Source organism: Patella vulgata, chromosome 3, assembly GCF_932274485.2.
Source record: "Patella vulgata chromosome 3, xgPatVulg1.2, whole genome shotgun sequence".
Lineage (NCBI taxonomy): Eukaryota > Metazoa > Mollusca > Gastropoda > Patellidae > Patella > Patella vulgata.
Window position 1 is genome coordinate 11,025,677 of NC_065881.2, and position 20,386 is coordinate 11,046,062.

Genomic DNA, 20,386 nt, shown 5'->3' on the forward strand with positions numbered 1-20,386 from the left:
ATTTCGGGACTAACACATGGTTCAATTTATTTCCATAATTCGCTTGCGCGTAGGAGTCTTTAGCAGTTGGAGGAAACCGGAGGATCTGGAGAAATCCCACAAGGTTGGACAGGTGACCCTACTCCTTGTGATATACAACCGGGGAATCGTGTTCCACAATGAGCCCCAAGTACTGATATCCAAGTGTAAAACCCAGCAGTGCTATTCATACTTGTCGTTATGAAGATGAAGCAATGATTGAAACAGTCTTTATACAAAGCTGATAATAAAAGTTACATGTAGACTTGTCTATTATTATTTAAATGAATTTAATGATTAACTAGAGTTGATTGTGAAATAAAGTTACATGTAGACTTATCTATTATTATTTAAATGAATTTAATGATTAACTAGAGTTATTATTTAAATTAATTTAATGATTAACTAGAGTTATTATTTAAATTAATTTAATGATTAACTATAGTTATTATGTAAATTAATTTAATGATTAACTAGAGTTGATTGTGAAATAAAGAGGTTAAAACATGGTTATTTTAATATCACAGACCTATCAAAACAAATAACACTAAGGCCACACCAACTTGATTTCTAAAAATTTTCCTTTCTATTTCTGCAGGAAAGAGACTAATTTAAAAACCAAAAGTACTTGGTTGTGCTGTCCGAAAGCTTTTACTGTAGTTCCTAATTATAAACAAAACATCTTTCATGTGATTCAAGAGGTTATATAGTTATCTAGATCCTGAAGAACAGAAAATTAAATTGGTGTTGCCTAAATTGAAAAACTGGCCAATTTACAAACCTAAGGTACATGGTTGCACTGTTCAAAAGCTTTTACTTTTTAATTTGTAAGTTTTGAAATTTTAAACAAAACATCGTTCACATGGCTCAAAGAGCTATTTACTGGTATCAAAATCAGGAAGAACAGAGAATCAAATTAATGTGGCCTAATTCTAAGTAGAGGAGAAATTCAACAAATATATTAAAGATGTATAATGTAAGAGCTAAATCTGCCTATTGCGGATCTTTTTGGGGCGCAAATGTTTTATAAATTATTATTTAGATATTTGTTAACATGATAAGCTCACAATCAACTCTCTAGACCATTGGACGGCTGAGATATTGAATATAATAGTTCAAAATTAGATAATAAAAAATGAATATATTGAAAATTTCTGTAAAAAATTTTCTGAGCCAAGTTATGAGTGTTTGAAGATGTTGCTTAGATTGTTTATTATCGTAGCAACGATACTTGACAATTGAGGCTAAGTCTTGATTATCAATTTCATATTTAAATTTTTAAATCTAGCAGGTGTGTTAATCCATTTAGATCTCAGCCATCCGATGGTCTAGCATGTTGATTATCGACTTTTCATAATTTATAGAACAGTTGAAGCCGAAATAAAGACCAGGGCCCCGTTTCTCGGAATCTTAACTAAAGATAAAATCTAAATTTTAGTAGATACTTCAGTTTTGATTGGCTAAGCACTAAAATCAATCTTATATTATCCAATCAAGTTACTAAAATTTGGATTTTATCTTAGCCAAAATTTTGTGAAACAGGCCCCTGCAATAGGCAGATTTAGCTTTTACATAATGTAACTTTAAATGATACTCTATCTATACATTATCTACAAATACATCCATTTACAAATTTAAAACTGTAGAAATCAATCTGATTAAAACATAGATCTATATTTCATCGTTTCATTTTTTTTATACTTTCGATGGCCTACACTACAGGTGTCATACCAGCGGCTTTTGAGCTAATGAGGTCAGATAATGATTAATCAATCAGCGTTGACGTTTTTAGTGGTTTACCCAAAGTTCTGTGCACCTCACGCAAAAGAATCGACGTAACAGACTTTTTCATTGGCTAATCCCTCATATCATCCAGAACGTGGGTTGTATTAGAACTCTTCCAGATCGTAGTGTAGTAAAGACAAGTAAAACAAAATAGGATGTGTTTTAATCAGACTGCGTGGAAAGCGACTTATCGTTATTTGATACTAAGGATGCCTTTTGATGGGCTGCTTTTAAATCCAATCGAATCCAAGACAGGAAATTAATTATCTACTACTGATTTTTTTTGTTTTGTTTTCTTAAATAAATGTTAAATAATCATTTTAGCATGGAAAAAAGATCTCGACAAGCAGCAGCCTCAACTGATTAATTTGAATTTATAAAACTATTTCTGGGAAAACAGATTAAAGGTCAACGGAAAAGCTTCATATTTTCTTTTAAATAATGCAAGTAATTATGTTAACATATCCTTTCCATAAGTATAACACGAACCAGAATGTCAATATTACCTGCAACAGGTAAATTTCAACATTAGTAATTTATGCTGTTCTCCGTGGGTAGTCGTAACTTTCCGTTAATAGACATTAATAACTTTCTGTCCTTCTGCTATTCTAGTCTATATTTCTGAGCAAAAGGACTAAAATGACGTCATGGATTGTTTATTGACGGAAAGTTATGAATACCCACGGAGAACGGTGTAAATTACTAACGTTGAAATTTGCCAGTTGCAGGTAATATTGACATTCGGGTTTGTGTTATACTTATGGAAATGATATGTTGACATAATTACTTGCATTATCTTAAAAAATAATTGAAGCTTTTCCGGTGACCTTTAACCTTAATATCATTGTTGATTGTAGGGTGAAATAAGCTGCCCCAAAAATATGTTAATTTTATTACAAAATCTCAATGATGTAAAAATGAGAATCACAATATTCTAATAAGCCCAAATGAACATTTGTTCAAACATTGAGATAGGCAATGTATTTGTTGAATGCTTTGTTTTGCTAGCAAGTCTCGTCTTTTCTATGATTTGAGGTTTATGTTAACTCGATAACTGCTTTTACCAGTAGATGACAAACTCATGGAATTATTGTGTTTAAAAGTTAATAATTTCTACTTTTCCTTGGCACAACAAAAATAGCTACGTGAACACGACACACAATATAGTTGACACAATCAAAATAACCGGTTCAAATACTATATCTAAAAATAATATAGTCGCTGGAAATCAAACACTATTTTAGATAAATTTGACACAATTTTAGATGAAATAGACACAATTTTAAACATAACTGACACATTTTAAACAAAATTGACCAATTATAAACAAAATTGACCAATTATAAACAAAATTGACACAATTTTTGACACAATTATAAACAAAACTGACACAATTTTAAACAAAATTGACACAATTTTAAACAATTTTAGACAAACTACAGGTTTCTATCCAACTAATTTAGACAAATTTGATCAAAATAGACTAATTATAAGACATAACCAGAACAAAACGCGTTAGGAACATCTCAACCTCTGCCGTTAGCTTAGTTAAGTCCTTTTTTTTTTGCAGATACAGTTTGAGGAATGCTTGTGTTGGTTTCTATAGAGACATATCTGGTGATACAAAATACGTTCCAATCTGACAAACAAAAGAAAATCCTCTTACAATGAAAAACACGAAACTTTTTCTGTTAAAATGAATCCACAGGTAGATCAATATTCATGAGATCTTTTGTGCTGGTTAATAATAAAAGGCAAACTAGGTTTAAATGATGTAGAACAGACCAGAACAATCACACCTTCACTCAAACTTATAAAATCATAAAATATATCATTTGGATATCTTGTTCCCTCATTACTTAGTCCATGTCACTATCTCTCTGGTCTCAGATCCAAAAGACCAGGAACAGATCCAGATGTCCAGGAGCAGATAACAGAGTCTAATACTTGTAGATATTTTTCTCAGAGGAAGAAGTTTAGGAGCAGGTAACAACTCGCTAAGCTCTGTTGATATTTTTCTCAGATCCAGAAGGCCCCAGGCAGATAACAGAGTCGATTACTTGCTAAGCTCTGTAGATATTTTTCTCAGAGGAAGAAGTTTAGGAGTAGGTAACAACTCGCTAAGTTCTGTTGATATTTTTCTCAGATCAAGAAGGCTCCAGGCAGATAACAGAGTCGATTACTTGCTAAGGTCGGTGCTGTAGATATTGTCTCAGATCCAGAAGGCACCGAGCAGATAATAGAGTTTAATACTCGATAAGCTCTGTTCAGAGCATGATGGCTAAGAGCAGGTAACAACTCACTGAAGTCTGTTCTGAGGTCTTTCTCAGATCTAGAAGGCCAGGAGCAGAAAACAGACTCTAATACTTTCTAAGCTCTCAATGCAGATATTTTCCTCAGAGCAAAATGGCTAGAAGCAGGTAACAACTGGCTATGGTCTTTTTTAAGTTCTTGCTCAGATCCAGAAAGTCATAGACAATAGACTCTTAAGACTTGTTAAGCTCATTGCAGATATTTAACTCAGAGCAAGATGGCTAGGAGCAGATAACAACTATCTAAGCTCTGTTCTAAGTTCTTGCTCAGATCCAGAAGGCCATAGACAATAGAGTCAAACTTTCAATAAGATATTTTCCCTCCTGTTGTACAGTACTAAATATTGATATGATAATCTACATATATTTGATTTAAATGATATGATAATATTAAATATCTCAATATACTACATACATAGTTTAAATGTTTGCTTTGATAATTCATACAATTATCTAGACTTCAACAATATAACCAATTTATAAGATATTGGCCTACATTTTCTCGAGTTTTTTACAATCTGCATGCACTAATATCTCACCACAAGTGATAGGATCATCACAACCATTGTTAAATATTGTAATACCATACTGTACAAGAATATAAGCCTGATAATTATATATATATATCACATACAGGCTAAAATATACAAACAATCATTCATTAATAATACAGGCAAACTTAGTGGTCTGATTCCTATTATTGTCCATTAATAATGAAGTTACTTCCCTTTGAGTTAATAGTTACTACCCTTTCAGTTTATAGTTACATAGTACAGGTACTCAGGCAATTATACAAAATAACTGACAAGACCATGCCAATTTGAATGTCTGTTCTCCAGGAAGCTCTACTAAATTTTGTTTTCTATTTCTTAGGGAAAAAAAATAGTTTAAAAACAAAAAAATACTTGGTCACTCTTCTCAAAAGTTTCGAGTTTCAAATTTTTGAAATTCAAAATTTCAAAGAAAACATCATTCAAACTGGCTATTTATTTATTAAGATCAAAGACCTCAAAAAGCTAAAAATTAAATTGTTTAGGCCTATTATATAATAAATAAAGGATTACACAAGCCGTGCTTGAAAGCGGGTCATTTTGGATAATCTCACAACGTCTGACTGTAATCGTAGGCTTACACATTCTCATAAGAGTTTATGGTGTACACAGAAAAAATGTAGGCTAAGAATATAAAAGCCTGCTGTATATATACAACAACCATATGACTGAGTTTAACATTCTCTTAAGAGTTTATGGTGTACAAACAGAATGTCTGCCAAGAATATAAAGGCCTGTTGCATTTACACAACAACCATATGACTGAGTTAAACATTCTCTTAGAGTTTATGGTGTACAAACAATGTCTGCCAAGAATATAAAGGCCTGTTGCATTTACACAACAACCATATGACTGAGTTAAACATTCTCTTAGAGTTTATGGTGTACAAACAATGTCTGCCAAGAATATAAAGGCCTGTTGCATTTAAACAACAACCATTTGACTGAGTTTAACATTCTCTTAGAGTTTATGGTGTACAAACAATGTCTGCCAAGAATATAAAGGCCTGTTGCATTTAAACAACAACCATTTGACTGAGTTTAACATTCTCTTAGAGTTTATGGTGTACAAACAGAATGTCTGCCAAGAATATAAAAGCCTGTTGCATTTACACAAGCACTGTGTACAGACAGTGAATACAAACTATCACACAAACAAAGAGATTTTATCTGTAGAATCATCACTTCTGATAGTCGATTTTAACGGCCTTGTAAATGCAGCTGCAGTTGTCGGTTTTCTTTTGATAATCTGGCAATTTCTTGTCCTAGTGTATCAATATTCTCCTGGAAAGAAAAGAGAAGATAGGTTGCCAGGTAATGAAACAGAAATTGTTGAAAATCAACAAACTATTTTTGTATACGGCCATATCTTGAGGGTTATATTTTTGTATGGCCTTACCTTGAGGGTAATATCTTTTGTATATGGCCTTACCTTGAGGGTAATATTTTTAATATGACCTTACCTTGAGTGTAATATTTTTTAACACGACTTTACCTTGAAGGTAATATTTTTTTTATATGGCCTTATCTTGCGGGTAATATTTCTTTTATTTGGACTTAGTGTCAGGGTAATATTTTTGAAAATATGGCCTTACCTTCAGCGCAATATTTTCAATATGGCCTTACCTTGAATGTAATATATTTTCAAATATGGTCTAACCTTGAGGGTAATATTTTTCTTTTTGGCCTTAACTTGGGGGTAATATTTTTTAAATATGGCCTTACCTTAAGGGTCATATTTTTATATGGCCTTAACTTGAGGGTAATATTATTTCGATATGGCCTTATCTTGAGGGTAATATTTTTAAAATATGGCCTTACATTAAGGGTAATATATTATTACATGGCCTCACCTTGAGGGTAATATTTTTTAACAATGTATCTTCTAAAACACTTTGAAGCTTTTGGTTTATTTCTAAAGACAAATCTAACGTCATGTGACCATCTTGTGGATGTGAACTGTACAGCGAAGCCATTATTCCACCTTTCTTCGCTAACAAAGCCTGTAATTCATAAACATATTCATTAATAACAATCATATTTTAATTTCAGTAGTTTATTGTGGAAAATGACTTGACTTCTCAACATAGCTCCAATTTCTAATGATACAAGGACTCTGGGGGCTGTTTAACGAAATTGTACCTAAGATAAAATCCAAATTTTAGTAATTTGATTGGACAATATTTGATTGATTATAGTGCTTAGCCAATCAAAATTGGAATATCTACTAAAATTTACATTTTATCTTTAGTTAAGATTTCGAGAAACAGGGCCGAGGGCTTGGAATCATTACATTGAACAAGTAATCATTAATATCATACTTGCTTCAGTAATGTCAGGATTAAATCTACAAAGATGTTTAATAACAAACATAAAAATATTTAATTCTAAACCAATTATAAGCTTAAATTATATCAAATAATATTATAGAAAATCCATCAAATATAAAGAAAAAACTTTCAATTTCCAAAACTATCTTGTGTAGATTGTCAATGGATTGTCGAAAAAGGTGCTATGTTTCGCAGTCATTCAAAAATGCCTGTTGCATGTAAAACCTATTTATGGTCAGCCAAAATGAAAAACAGAGTTATATCTCAAAACAAATTTATATTTCCACCAGGTAATGTGCATAAGTAATAATTTCCACAAGGTAATGTGTATAAGTAATATTTTCTACCAGGTAATGTACATAAGTAATAGTTTCCACCAGGTAATGTGTATAAGTAATATTTTCAATTGAAATAACATTGCATTAAGAATGTATATCAGTATAATGATATAAATTCATAAATTTTTGATTTCATAATTTTCCGTTTTATCACCCCCCCTGAGAAGGCCCCCTTTTACTTGTTTTGTGGGTGAAATACTCAACTCTGTTTTCATTTTTAACCTAGTTAGGTAATCAAGATTAAAAAAAAACCAATAACCCGATTAAGGATTAAAACAGGATGGATTAATAGATATGCAAATCCCCGAACTAAATTTGTATCTGTATTGTTCGTTAAATTTTTTTTTCTTTTAAATTTTATATTCTTTTAACTTTAGAAATGTTGGTAATACTGGAGTGCTGATATATAAAGCATAACTGGATTAGATGTAACACCAGTTCCCAAATTGTTCCCACTTACAGACATCTTGGGACAACTTACATATACCTGAGAGAGAGAAATGGGGTTAAACGTCCACTCAACACAAACCAGGTCATTTCGGGGCTAACATATGCTTCAATTTTATATCAATAACTTGCTTGCGCGTAGGTGACTTTAGCACTTGGAGGAAACCGGAGGACCCAGAGAAAACTGACGAGGTTGGACAGGTGATCCTACTACTTGTGACGTACAACCGGAGAATCGAAACCACGCCAGTTGACTCAATGACAGACCTGATACAATGCGCAAGCACTAACCATTCGGTCATCCAACCCCCCCACATATACCTGAGGGTTCCCAAAATCTCATCTGTTCAGTCAGATTTCTCATATTAGGCGCGTTAGGACATGGGCACGTGCAATCTGATTCAAATACAGATCTATATTTCGTTTCGTTTTTTTATACTTTCGATGGCCTACACTACATGAAGATCTGACCAGTTATAGTGGGAGTTCACATCAGGGGTCAAACGAGTGGCTTCAGACATTGTTTAATCAATCTGCGTTCTAGTGGTTTACCCACAGTTCCGTGCATAAAAAGGCCAAGAAGTCGCTGTAACAGACCGTTTCATTGGCTAATCCCTCACATCATTCAGAACACATGAATGATAACAACTCTTCCAGATCCTAGTGTAGTAAAGATAAGTAAAACAAAATTTTGAACTATAAAAACAAAACGAAATGAAATAGGATCTGTGTTTTAATCAGGTTGGGGCACATGCCACCACTTTTCACATAAAAATATCAATTTATACCGTTAGGGCTAAAAAAGGGGCCCAAGGGAGAGAGGAAAGTTGAAATAATTAGAGGGGGCCTACCTGAACCTCACTCCTAATGTTATGCTAATTGAAAGAAAAATAAAAAGGTTAGCCAAGCCATGCAAATACCAAACAATATTTAAAAGAAGACAAGAATTTAAAAACAAAAATAAGAAGTGTTAAATAAAACATGCTTTATGTAAAATTTAGATAAAGAGCTGACATAGTTAAACATACATTATGCATGAACTAAATCTGCCTGTTGCAGGTCTTTCTTTAGGCCTGAAATGTTATCTAAATTATTAATTAGACTTTAATTAACTTATCCAGACCATAATTAACTCTCGATGTCAACGCTAGCCTGTGATATTTAGCAGATTGGAATACATTTTTTGAGAAATAATTAAAGGTAAAACTGAATAATCAAGACTTGGTTTTTTATTGTACCGACTTTAGTAATGATGATCAAGGCTAGCCTAAAATTCAAAAGCTAATATCTCAGTTCAGAGTCGAGCAATTTGAAATTTTCAGCATATTATATATATGTGATCTATTTTTTAACTATTATAGTGAGAACTGTCAATTCTTTATCTAATCTCCCATAATGTCCATTTAATTAGTTGAAAAATAGATAATGAAAAGGGAATATGTTCAAAATTTCCGTCAAATGACTTCATTCTGAGCGGAGCTATCGTCGCTTGCAGAACAGTGTAGTCTTGGTCGTCATTACTATCTTTGTTACAATAATAAACAAAGTCTTGATTGTCCATTTTTGAATTAAATCATTATCCTCTGATGGTATTTAAATCTGTTGAAAATCAAAACCATCAAAGTTCTAGAGAGTTTATTAAGTTAATGTCTAATTAATGGTTTATATAACATTTGAGGCCTAAAGAAAGTCCTGAAATAGGCAGATTTAGCTCTAACATAATGTATCTTTAATTAGGCCACATCAATTTGAATGTTTGTTTTTTTGGGAACAGGTGTAAAAATCTTACTACTTTTTTTCTTTGGGCAAAATAAATATCTAATAACAAAAATTACGTAGTTACTCTTCTCAAAAGCTTTTATTCTAAATTTGTTCAGTTTTGAAATACTAAACAAAACAATGTACACAAGACTCGAGTAGCTTTTTATTTATCAAGACCCTGATGAACTTGAAATTAAATTGTTTTGGCCCGAATCAGATTATAACAACATTTCACCAAGCATTGCACACAAACGCACACAAACAGTGATTTAATATTGAGTGACCATTGTTTATTCTAAACATTTGGCCAAAGAGAGAGTGAGAGAGAAATGAGGTTTAACATCCACTCGACACAAAGAAGGTCATTTCGGGACTATGGGACTTGCGCTTTAGGGGTCTTTAGCAGTAGGCTTGTCAGGTACAACCGGGGAATTGAGACCACACCAGTTGACTTAATGACAAACCTTATGATACAACACACATGTGTAATCATTTGGCCATCCACCCCCCCCCCCCCCTCGCCAAGAAAGGTGTGACCATCGGGACCCGTAACAAAAGGTTTAAAATTCCAATGTATTAAAAGTGGAAATTAAAAGTGTAAGTGAGAACTATAGACTAGTTTCAACAGAATTTTGTAGGAATGTTACTGACATAAATTTGAATACCATAAGGGAATTAAATATGAAAAATAACGAGGTGCACCTATTTTTTTTATTACGGACGAATTCGAATATTTTGTTTACACGTGATTTTTGTGTGTGGTCTAAAAACTGCCATCTTAAATAACGATAAGAGTTATATCCCTTTATTTTCGGTAAAAATGTCCCCCAACTTGATTACAACTTGATTACTAACAATTTTAACTGACTAAAAAACATTATGTATATAAAATGACTTTTATCGGTTTGTGGCAAATATTTTCAGACTTGTCCAGAAGTCAACGATATCAACTTTACCGTAAAAACCAAGGGCCATTTCAAGTGAGTGTTTTTAAAAAATCTCATAGGGCTTCAAGAAATCTTTCAATTGAGTGCTTTTAAAAGAATCTCTTACGACGTCAAAATATTTCTCAAGTGAGTGCTTTTAAAAAATCTTATAGAATGTCTAGAAATTTCTCAAGTGAGTGCTTTTAAAAAATCTCTTAGGACATCAAGAAATTTTTCAAGTGAGTGCTTTAAAAAAATCACTTAAGGACATCAAGAAATTTTAAACACAGAGAGAAAGATCTAGTGACAGTAGAACTGGTGTACGTTACAACAATAATATATACTTATAATGCATTATAGCCTTAACTTTTGATTGGATGAGGAAATAAATAAATAAACAAACTAATGGCCATCCCCAGTACCATCACCAACTATTTAAAAAAAAACCCAAAGGTCCAGGGTTTGGGTAAAAAGAAAGAATAACTATTCTTTATTTACATGCAATTGGCGTCCTTATTATACAAAAGGCCCTTTCCGCGTTACCATCACCAACTATTAAAAAAATCAAAGTTCCAGGGTTTGGGTAAAAAGAAAGGATAACTATTATTTATTTACATGCAACTGGCATCCTTATTATACAAACCTTTTATCATATATATCATAGTACACACCTTCAATATTAGGTTGAAGGCAACAAGACACGCCCACCCACCAGCAGGGAAGTCAGTTATGTACTAAATTAAAGCCTATAGCTCTACAATCTAATTAAAATACAGATCTATATTTCGTTTCGTTTTTTATTATTTGTAATCTGACTGGTTATTTTCAGAGTTACTTTTGACACTATGGCGTCAGTCATTTGATTAACCAATCAGCGTTGGTGTTACAATCGCTGTTTGGAAATACAACTTTTGATTGACAAGTCCTTCACAAACCCAGAACGCTTCCAGATCCTAGTGTAGTAAAGACAAGTAAAATGGAATTTTGAACTATAAAATAAGAATCGAAATAGGATCTATATTTTAATCAGATTGGCAACTTCATTTGCAGGATATAGACGACTCATATCAATTTATATTATATGGTGGACCTCTATTTTGCTAACATGATATGTGAGGATCAGATGACGGACAGATTGGTAACAAAATATTTGCTCAAATTATTCATTAACACATCAGTCTTCATTCCGCATCAATGATGTGCTATAGGGAAACCAAATGGGGTTTAATGTCTTACTTTGCTGCACTGACTGGGCTAATGAAGACGGGCCTATGCCATACAGAGTACTACAAGGGTAATTTTGCATGGACAGTGGCGTTATGGCTTACGAATTTGATAATTTTTGGTGATTTTAAAGAATTTTTACGAATTTTTAAACAAAGATTTGATATTGAACGAATGTGAAGAAATTAGTGCTAAATACACAAGATTAAATGATACCTGGGATACATTGTAACCTTCTGGGAAAAAGCATAATTAACTTAAGTTCTTTCACATTTGTAGTGGTGAAGAATCAGCTAAGTTTTACTTCGTGAATTGAATATGTACATGAATATATAACAAATCCAAAAGGGGGGGGGGGGAGGGGGAAATAGAGAAAGATAGAGAAAGAGAACTAGGACATTTTGTGAATAACATGGTTCAATTTTATTTCAATAATTCGCTTGTGCATTTGGGTATTTAACAGTGGGAGGAAATCGGAGGACCTGTAGAAAACCCACGAGGTTGGACAGGCGACCCTACTCCTTGTCAAGTACAACTGGGGATTCGAAACCACGCCAGTTGACTCAATGACAGACTTTATGATACAGCATCCACGTGCTAACCATTCAGCCATCCACCCCCCCTAAAGCCAAAGAGATTAGACAGGCGACCTACAAGCTGTGAATCAAAACCACACCACTTGACTTAATGACAGGCCTTATGATTTAAAGTGCACGCTTTAACCCATTCAGTCACCGAACCCCTTTTGATATATAGAATTATTTACCTCCAATAAATACCGACTTACCTTATTTTCATCCATTGCTTCAGGTGCCAAGGCTCCTTGTTCTTCTCTCAGTATATAACTCTGGATTATTCTGAAATCAAATAAAATCGGGTTATTTAAACGTCCAACTTTTCTGTACCGACTGGGCTAATGAGGATGGGTGTATGCTATACAATGTGCTATGAGGGAAATTTTGCTTAGACAGCGGTACTACAGCCTACTCTATTTTCGTATTCCAACCGTGAAGGTTCTTTAACATGCACTCCAAAATATACACAGGACCACAGTTTTCCACACCACTGACAAGGGAGGGAATTATCAATAATCAACGAAAATACAATAGGAGAGAGAGAGAGAGAGAGAGAGAGAGAGAGAGAGAGAGCGAGAAATGCATGGGGTTTAACATCCACTCGACACAAACTAAGTCATTTCAGGACTAACATATGGTTCAATTTTATTTCAATAATTCGCTTGCGTGTAGGGGTTGAGCAGCGGGAATAGACCGAAGGACACGGAGAAACCCTACGAGGTTGGACAGACGACCTTACTCCTTGCCACAGACAACCGCGGAAATAAAAACACGCCAGTTGACCCAATGACAGACCTTACGATACAATGTGCTCATTGTAAGTATTCCGAGAAAAAGACATACAGTCAAAAACCTAAAATCTCTGATACCGGGCCCCGGTTTCACAAGCATTTTTCAATCTGATTCGCTTGTGTGATCTCTGACTCGACCTTCCACTACAAATAATTATTTTCAGGCCTGGTACTAACCTTTCCTTAGACTAGGAGCACAAATAATTATTTTTAGGCTGGGTACTAACCTTTCCTTAGGCTAGAAGCACAAATCATTATTTTTAGGCCTGGTACAAATAATTATTTTCAGGCCTGGTACTAACCTTTCCTTAAGACTAGGAGCACAAATAATTATTTTTAGGCTGGGTACTAACCTTTCCTTGGGCTAGGAGCACAAATCATTATTTTCAGGCCTGGTACTAACCTTTCCTCAAGCTAGGAGCACAAATAATTAATTTTAGGCCTGGTACTAACCTTTCCTTAGGCTAGGAGCACAAATAATTATTTTTAGGCCTGGTACTATAACCTTTCCTTAGACTAGGAGCACAAATCATTATTTTTAGGCCTGGTACTAACCTTTCCTTAGGCTAGGAGCACAAATCATTACTTTTAGGCTGGGTACTAACCTTTCCTTAGGCTAGGAGCACAAATAATTATTTTTAGGCCTGGTACTAACCTTTCCTTAGGCTAGGAGCACAAATCATTACTTTTAGGCTGGGTACTAACCTTTCCTTAGGCTAGGAGCACAAATAATTATTTTTAGGCCTGGTACTATAACCTTTCCTTAGACTAGGAGCACAAATCATTATTTTTAGGCCTGGTACTAACCTTTCCTCAACCTAGGAGCACAAATAATTATTTTTAGGCCTGGTACTAACCTTTCCTTAGGCTAGGAGCACAAATAATTATTTTTAGGCCTGGTACTATAACCTTTCCTTAGACTAGGAGCACAAATCATTATTTTTAGGCCTGGTACGAGGTTGGACAGACGACCTTACTCCTTGCCACAGACAACCGCGGAAATAAAAACACGCCAGTTGACCCAATGACAGACCTTACGATACAATGTGCTCATTGTAAGTATTCCGAGAAAAAGACATACAGTCAAAAACCTAAAATCTCTGATACCGGGCCCCGGTTTCACAAGCATTTTTCAATCTGATTCGCTTGTGTGATCTCTGACTCGACCTTCCACTACACCTAGCCAGATCTTCAAGTAGTGTAGGCCATCGAAAGTATAAAAAAAACGAAACAAAAGACAGATCTGTATTTTAATCAGATTGGCATTCTCATATCAACATTTTGAATAATAACATTTGTGTTATTGTGTATTTTTCCTTAGGCTAGGAGCACAAATCATTATTTTTAGGCCTGGTACAAATAATTATTTTCAGGCCTGGTACTAACCTTTCCTTAGACTAGGAGCACAAATAATTATTTTTAGGCTGGGTACTAACCTTTCCTTAGGCTAGGAGCACAAATCATTATTTTTAGGCCTGGTACAAATAATTATTTTCAGGCCTGGTACTAACCTTTCCTTAAGACTAGGAGCACAAATAATTATTTTTAGGCTGGGTACTAACCTTTCCTTGGGCTAGGAGCACAAATCATTATTTTCAGGCCTGGTACTAACCTTTCCTCAAGCTAGGAGCACAAATAATTAATTTTAGGCCTGGTACTAACCTTTCCTTAGGCTAGGAGCACAAACAATTATTTTTAGGCCTGGTACTATAACCTTTCCTTAGACTAGGAGCACAAATCATTATTTTTAGGCCTGGTACTAACCTTTCCTTAGGCTAGGAGCACAAATCATTACTTTTAGGCTGGGTACTAACCTTTCCTTAGGCTAGGAGCACAAATAATTATTTTTAGGCCTGGTACTAACCTTTCCTTAGGCTAGGAGCACAAATCATTACTTTTAGGCTGGGTACTAACCTTTCCTTAGGCTAGGAGCACAAATAATTATTTTTAGGCCTGGTACTATAACCTTTCCTTAGACTAGGAGCACAAATCATTATTTTTAGGCCTGGTACTAACCTTTCCTCAACCTAGGAGCACAAATAATTATTTTTAGGCCTGGTACTAACCTTTCCTTAGGCTAGGAGCACAAATAATTATTTTTAGGCCTGGTACTATAACCTTTCCTTAGACTAGGAGCACAAATCATTATTTTTAGGCCTGGTACTAACCTTTACTTAGGCTAGGAGCACAAATCATTACTTTTAGGCTGGGTACTAACCTTTCCTTAGGCTAGGAGCACAAATAATTATTTTTAGGCCTGGTACTATAACCTTTCCTTAGACTAGGAGCACAAATCATTATTTTTAGGCCTGGTACTAACCTTTCCTCAAGCTAGGAGCACAAATAATTATTTTTAGGCCTGGTACTAACCTTTCCTTAGGCTAGGAGCACAAATAATTATTTTTAGGCCTGGTACTATAACCTTTCCTTAGACTAGGAGCACAAATCATTATTTTTAGGCCTGGTACTAACCTTTCCTTAGGCTAGGAGCACAAATCATTACTTTTAGGCTGGGTACTAACCTTTCCTTAGGCTAGGAGCACAAATAATTATTTTTAGGCCTGGTACTATAACCTTTCCCTAGACTAGGAGCACAAATCATTATTTTTAGGCCTGGTACTAACCTTTCCTTAAGCTAGGAGCACAAATCATTATTTTTAGGCCTGATACACTAACCTTTTCTTTCTCTGAACCTCATCCACTAATTGTTGGATATGATCTTGTAAAAATTCTAGTTTTTCATTTTTTCTAGCATGAGCTTTCTGTAGTCGTACGATTCTCTCTATTAAAACCTGTTTATCTACTTCTACTTGTTCTGTTATCACCGGATATTCCTACAAACAAATAAAAACCCCGGTTAAAATAAAGGCCTACTTTCTGCTCAGACAGGCGTTAATAAAGACAGTCATTCGCCATATTAGTGCTGGGTATTGCCACTACAGTCACAACACGATGCATATTGCGATTTGGGTGCTACGATACGATTCATAACTAGGTCAATATATACCAAGACAACACAGGATAAATTAATAATTGATATTTTTAGTCCTGCCGATGTCGTAGAAATAAAACTGTTTTATACCACTATATTGATGTGGATCAAAATGTGGATCAAAAAAACAATTTAAGAGTGTTTGTTTACTTATGGATAAAGTGCGATTCATTAGATCACCCAACCAATTCTCAGAAGTCAACAGAGTATATTGTCATACTGAATATCCTTGTGGTCTGAAACTGGACATAATTTGTCTCCCTTACATTATAGTTCTTCAGCCTTTTTGAGAAATAAAGACAGAGAGAACATTCTTTTTATTTGATTTTTTTCTTGTCTGTACTATTTAAGCGAAGCCAGGTTTGTTACCATAGTTTAACAATGTGTATATATTCTTGGGATTGGTGAACGGCGGTCATTATGAACTCAATTGTCATATATCAAATGAAAATCTCTAACTGAACTTTCTTAAATGTCTGATACTGATAGATTTGTTTTGTATGTCAAAAGACAATTGCGGACAAAAAAGTAGAAATAAGTAAAATTTTGAGTGTTCTTGAAAGGGGATAGATCTATATCTGGTGGAAAAAAATTGGAACCCAGGGTGCAAAATGAAATGGGGTTTAACATCCTACTGTTCTGCTCCGAACTGGGCTAATGAAAATGGGCATACTCCATACAGTGTGCAATGAGGAAAATTTTGCCCGGGCAGCGGCTCTATGGCCTACTCTTATATTGAATTCAAACTGCCAAGCGAGACCTCGGTTTTTTTTTGTATCATTCGAAAGACCAGACAGCTGTCCTTGTCACCACTGACAAGGGGAAACCACATTGGATCTGAGGATGAGAATATAACAAGATGTGACTTACAGGTTCTGGGGGTTTAACAGGTTGAACTTGATGATGATGATGATGATGATGATTTTGTTGAGCAGGGTGTTGTGAGTGACCATCTGTCATTGTGTTTAAAGATCCATTAGAGCTGGTCCGAGATCCAAGACTAGTTACGTCTTTCTCACCATGGTGATGATTTTCATAACTTTCTAGTTTTTTCTTAGCGTGATGTAACTGTCTTGTTAAATCCTGTAAATATAATAAATATATATATATATATATATATCTCACTCGACAAAAACATTCTGATTAAAATACACATCTATATTTCATTTTTTTATACTTTCGATGGCATCTACTACATTAAGATCTGACCAGTTGTAGTGGGAGGTCACATCAGAGGTCATACGAGCGGCTTTTGAAACTATGACATCAGACATTTGATTAACCAATCAGTGTTGATGTTTCTAGTAGGGAACCCACAGTTTCGTGCATCGCACGCCACAAACTCGCTGCAACAGACCATTGCATTGGCTAACCCCTCACATCATCCTGAAAGCGGGGTATATAACAACTCTTCCAGATCCTAATATAGTAAAGACAAGTAAAATGAAATTTTGAACTATAAAAACGAAATATGATCTGTGTTTTAATCAGATTAAACCAGCTCCCTTCCCCTGCCTACCAGGAGACAACACACCCCATCCCACAGGTGCCTACAGTGTCTGATACATGAAGAAAATAAAATTGTGTCAGTCCTATAATATCCTTCTACTGACCTGCCAGAAAAACAATAAGTACCTGTTCTTCGACACTGTACCCCATTCCCTCAGCTACACAACTTGTGTTTCAAACATGTAATCTTACCTTGATGTTATTAGCATGTTTACGTTTTAATGTTCGGTTCAAATCTTTTTCATCTTCCAATTTCTGTTTTAAGTCAGATACTGAAATAGAGAGAGATGGGATTAAACATCCACTCGACACAAACTAGTTCATTTCGGAATTAACATACTGTTCAATTTTATTTCAATAATTCTTTCGCTTGCGTGTAGGGGTCTTTATCAGTTGGAGGAAACCGGAGGACCAAGAGAAGACCTATGAGGTTGGTCAGGCGACCCTACTCCTTGTCACGTACAATCAACACAATAACAAGACATTATATGATTACCATTCTTTATAATTTACATTATGTAAGAGCTTTTATCTGGTCTCAAATGTTATTATAAATTATTATTTAGACATTTATTAAAGATACATTATGTAAGATTTAGATAAAGAGCTAACCATTCTTGCTATAATAGTTCGAAAAATAGATCATGTAAAATGAATAATTTGAAAATTTCATTCAAATTACTCTATTGCGAGCGAAGATATTAGCCTTTGAAGGTTTGACAAGACGTGTGCAATAATTTCAACCACCGTACTGGTTGTTCGAAGCTAAGTCCCACTCCTTCATTTTTAGCTTAAATCAAAATATGGCTGAACCGTTCTAATCTATTTAATATCGAAGAAATCCGAAGCCATCGAGAGTTGATTATGGCCTGGATAAGTTAATGTCTAATTAATAATTTAGAAAACATTTCAGGACTAAAGAAAGACCTGCAATAGGCAGATTTAGCTCTTGCATAATGTATGTTTAAAGTGACAAACCTATAATCAACTCTGTAGGCTGTCAGTGATACTAAATGAATTTAAACACGTGTTAAAATGAAAGAAATATCAAATATTTATTTGACAGACCTGTTTTATTTTTTTCAGCTAATTCTGTTTTTAAACTGACACATTCTGTTCCATATTTTTTCTCCTCTTCACTCAACCTCTCAGCCTACAAAAACAAACAATAAATGCAGCATAAATAAATTAAAAATTAATGTATGTGTCACCTCGGATCTGACCAACTTTATCTTCCAAAAGGTTAAAATATATAACTTTATGGGAACACATTTTGAAATCTAGTTTATAAACTAAGTAGTTATATGCAGGCATGTGTCATCTCCTATCTGTCGGATTGTATCGAACTGGTTGAAAGGTTAAAATATATACCGGTAACCTTGAGTTAAGACATTTTAAAGTCTAGTTTATAAACTTATAGAAAGACAAAACATATTCTCAAGATAAGATAATTCTATTACGAGATAATCAAAGATACACATAATTTTACGTACTAAATCTCTACATTTTTCTTCTAGACTTTGTATTTCCATCTCCATATTGCTGGCTTTACTAGATAATGATACAACCTGTAATATTAGATAACAGTTATCTATTATGATAATACTATCTAATCATTACACATATCTCTCATATAAAATACATGTATTGTATAGCTTATGTATAATTATCATCTGATAAAGGGACACAAACTAGGTCATATCAGGACTAACAAATGGTTTAATTTTATTTCAATAATTCGCTTGTGCGTAGGGGTCTTTAGCAGAGGGAGCAAACCGGAGGACACATTTAAAAACAACGAGGTTGGACAGGCGACCCTACTCTTTGTCACGTACAACCGGGGAATCGAAATCCCGCCAGTTGACTCAATGACAGACCGTATGATACAGCGCGCCCGTGCTAACCAATCGGCCATACAACCCCCCTTGACTCAATGACAGACCTTATGATACAGCGCGTCCATGCTAACCATTCGACCTTCCAACCCCCCGTAATACTAATATAGATATGACAATAGAGAGGTATGTACTAAATAAACGTCAGGACTCGCTTAAAAGAGAAGTTGAGGTGGGACAGATTTCAAATTATCAGGGGATCACATGCTGTCTATGGGTTTTTGTCTCAATGCATATCCTGGCCAGGTCTACCATCAGAAGAAACTCTCTCAGCCAACACCTGGATCAAACCCAGGACTTCTTGCTCTCTAGCACCAAATCTCCCTAAATAGTATATATAACTACTACTTCAGTGGCATCATAAGGACTTCTGAAAACGAGAGATGGGGCAGGCAGGAGAGGTGATGGCAAATGGAACCAAGTGGTGATAATAATTTCCTAATAACCATATCTGGTAAAATATTTGAGATAGTTTTATAAAACAATATGACCATACCTGATTATTTGAATTAGTATTTTCTGACTGTAATTTAGCGTTAGTACGACTTAGTTTCTGTGTTAATTCTAATAGTTCACTCTCTCTTGTTCGACAGCCTTCAATATCTAACTGAAGATCTTTGTTCGTTATTCGTAAATCTGCTATCTCACGATCTAAATTCTTTATCATATCTTGAGCTCTGTTGATTATAGAGAGAAAAAATAATTTGTTTTTAGTACTATAGAAATTCCTGGCAAACTACAATATAATGAAAGTATCGTGAATTAATCATACTTAGAATACGCCATCCAGTGTTATGTGAGAGAAATTTTGCCGGAACAGCGGTACTACAGCCTACTCTTATGTAGCTGCAGATCATGGGTATCAGCCGATTATTGAGGTATTTGTACATATCAATACTTGCCGATAATTGGCCATTGATGTATTGAACAAT

The 20,386-nt window shown here is 34.5% G+C and overlaps 1 protein-coding gene across 1 annotated transcript in view; it reads right to left on the reverse strand.

The window, feature by feature from the left end:
• Positions 1 to 3,157: 3,157 nt before the first annotated feature.
• LOC126815344 (coiled-coil domain-containing protein 186) overlaps positions 3,158 to 20,386 on the reverse strand; it is a 32,022-nt gene continuing 14,793 nt past the window's right edge. Inside the window, exons 11-19 of the mRNA XM_056099392.1 lie at positions 19,951 to 20,131; positions 19,053 to 19,127; positions 18,628 to 18,712; positions 17,752 to 17,831; positions 16,921 to 17,133; positions 15,735 to 15,892; positions 12,480 to 12,549; positions 6,520 to 6,669; positions 3,158 to 5,950 (exon numbers count right to left, since the gene is read on the reverse strand). Coding sequence (XP_055955367.1) covers positions 5,867 to 5,950; positions 6,520 to 6,669; positions 12,480 to 12,549; positions 15,735 to 15,892; positions 16,921 to 17,133; positions 17,752 to 17,831; positions 18,628 to 18,712; positions 19,053 to 19,127; positions 19,951 to 20,131 — 1,096 coding nt within the window. The 3' untranslated portion in view covers positions 3,158 to 5,866. The remainder of the gene's footprint in view (positions 5,951 to 6,519; positions 6,670 to 12,479; positions 12,550 to 15,734; positions 15,893 to 16,920; positions 17,134 to 17,751; positions 17,832 to 18,627; positions 18,713 to 19,052; positions 19,128 to 19,950; positions 20,132 to 20,386) is intronic.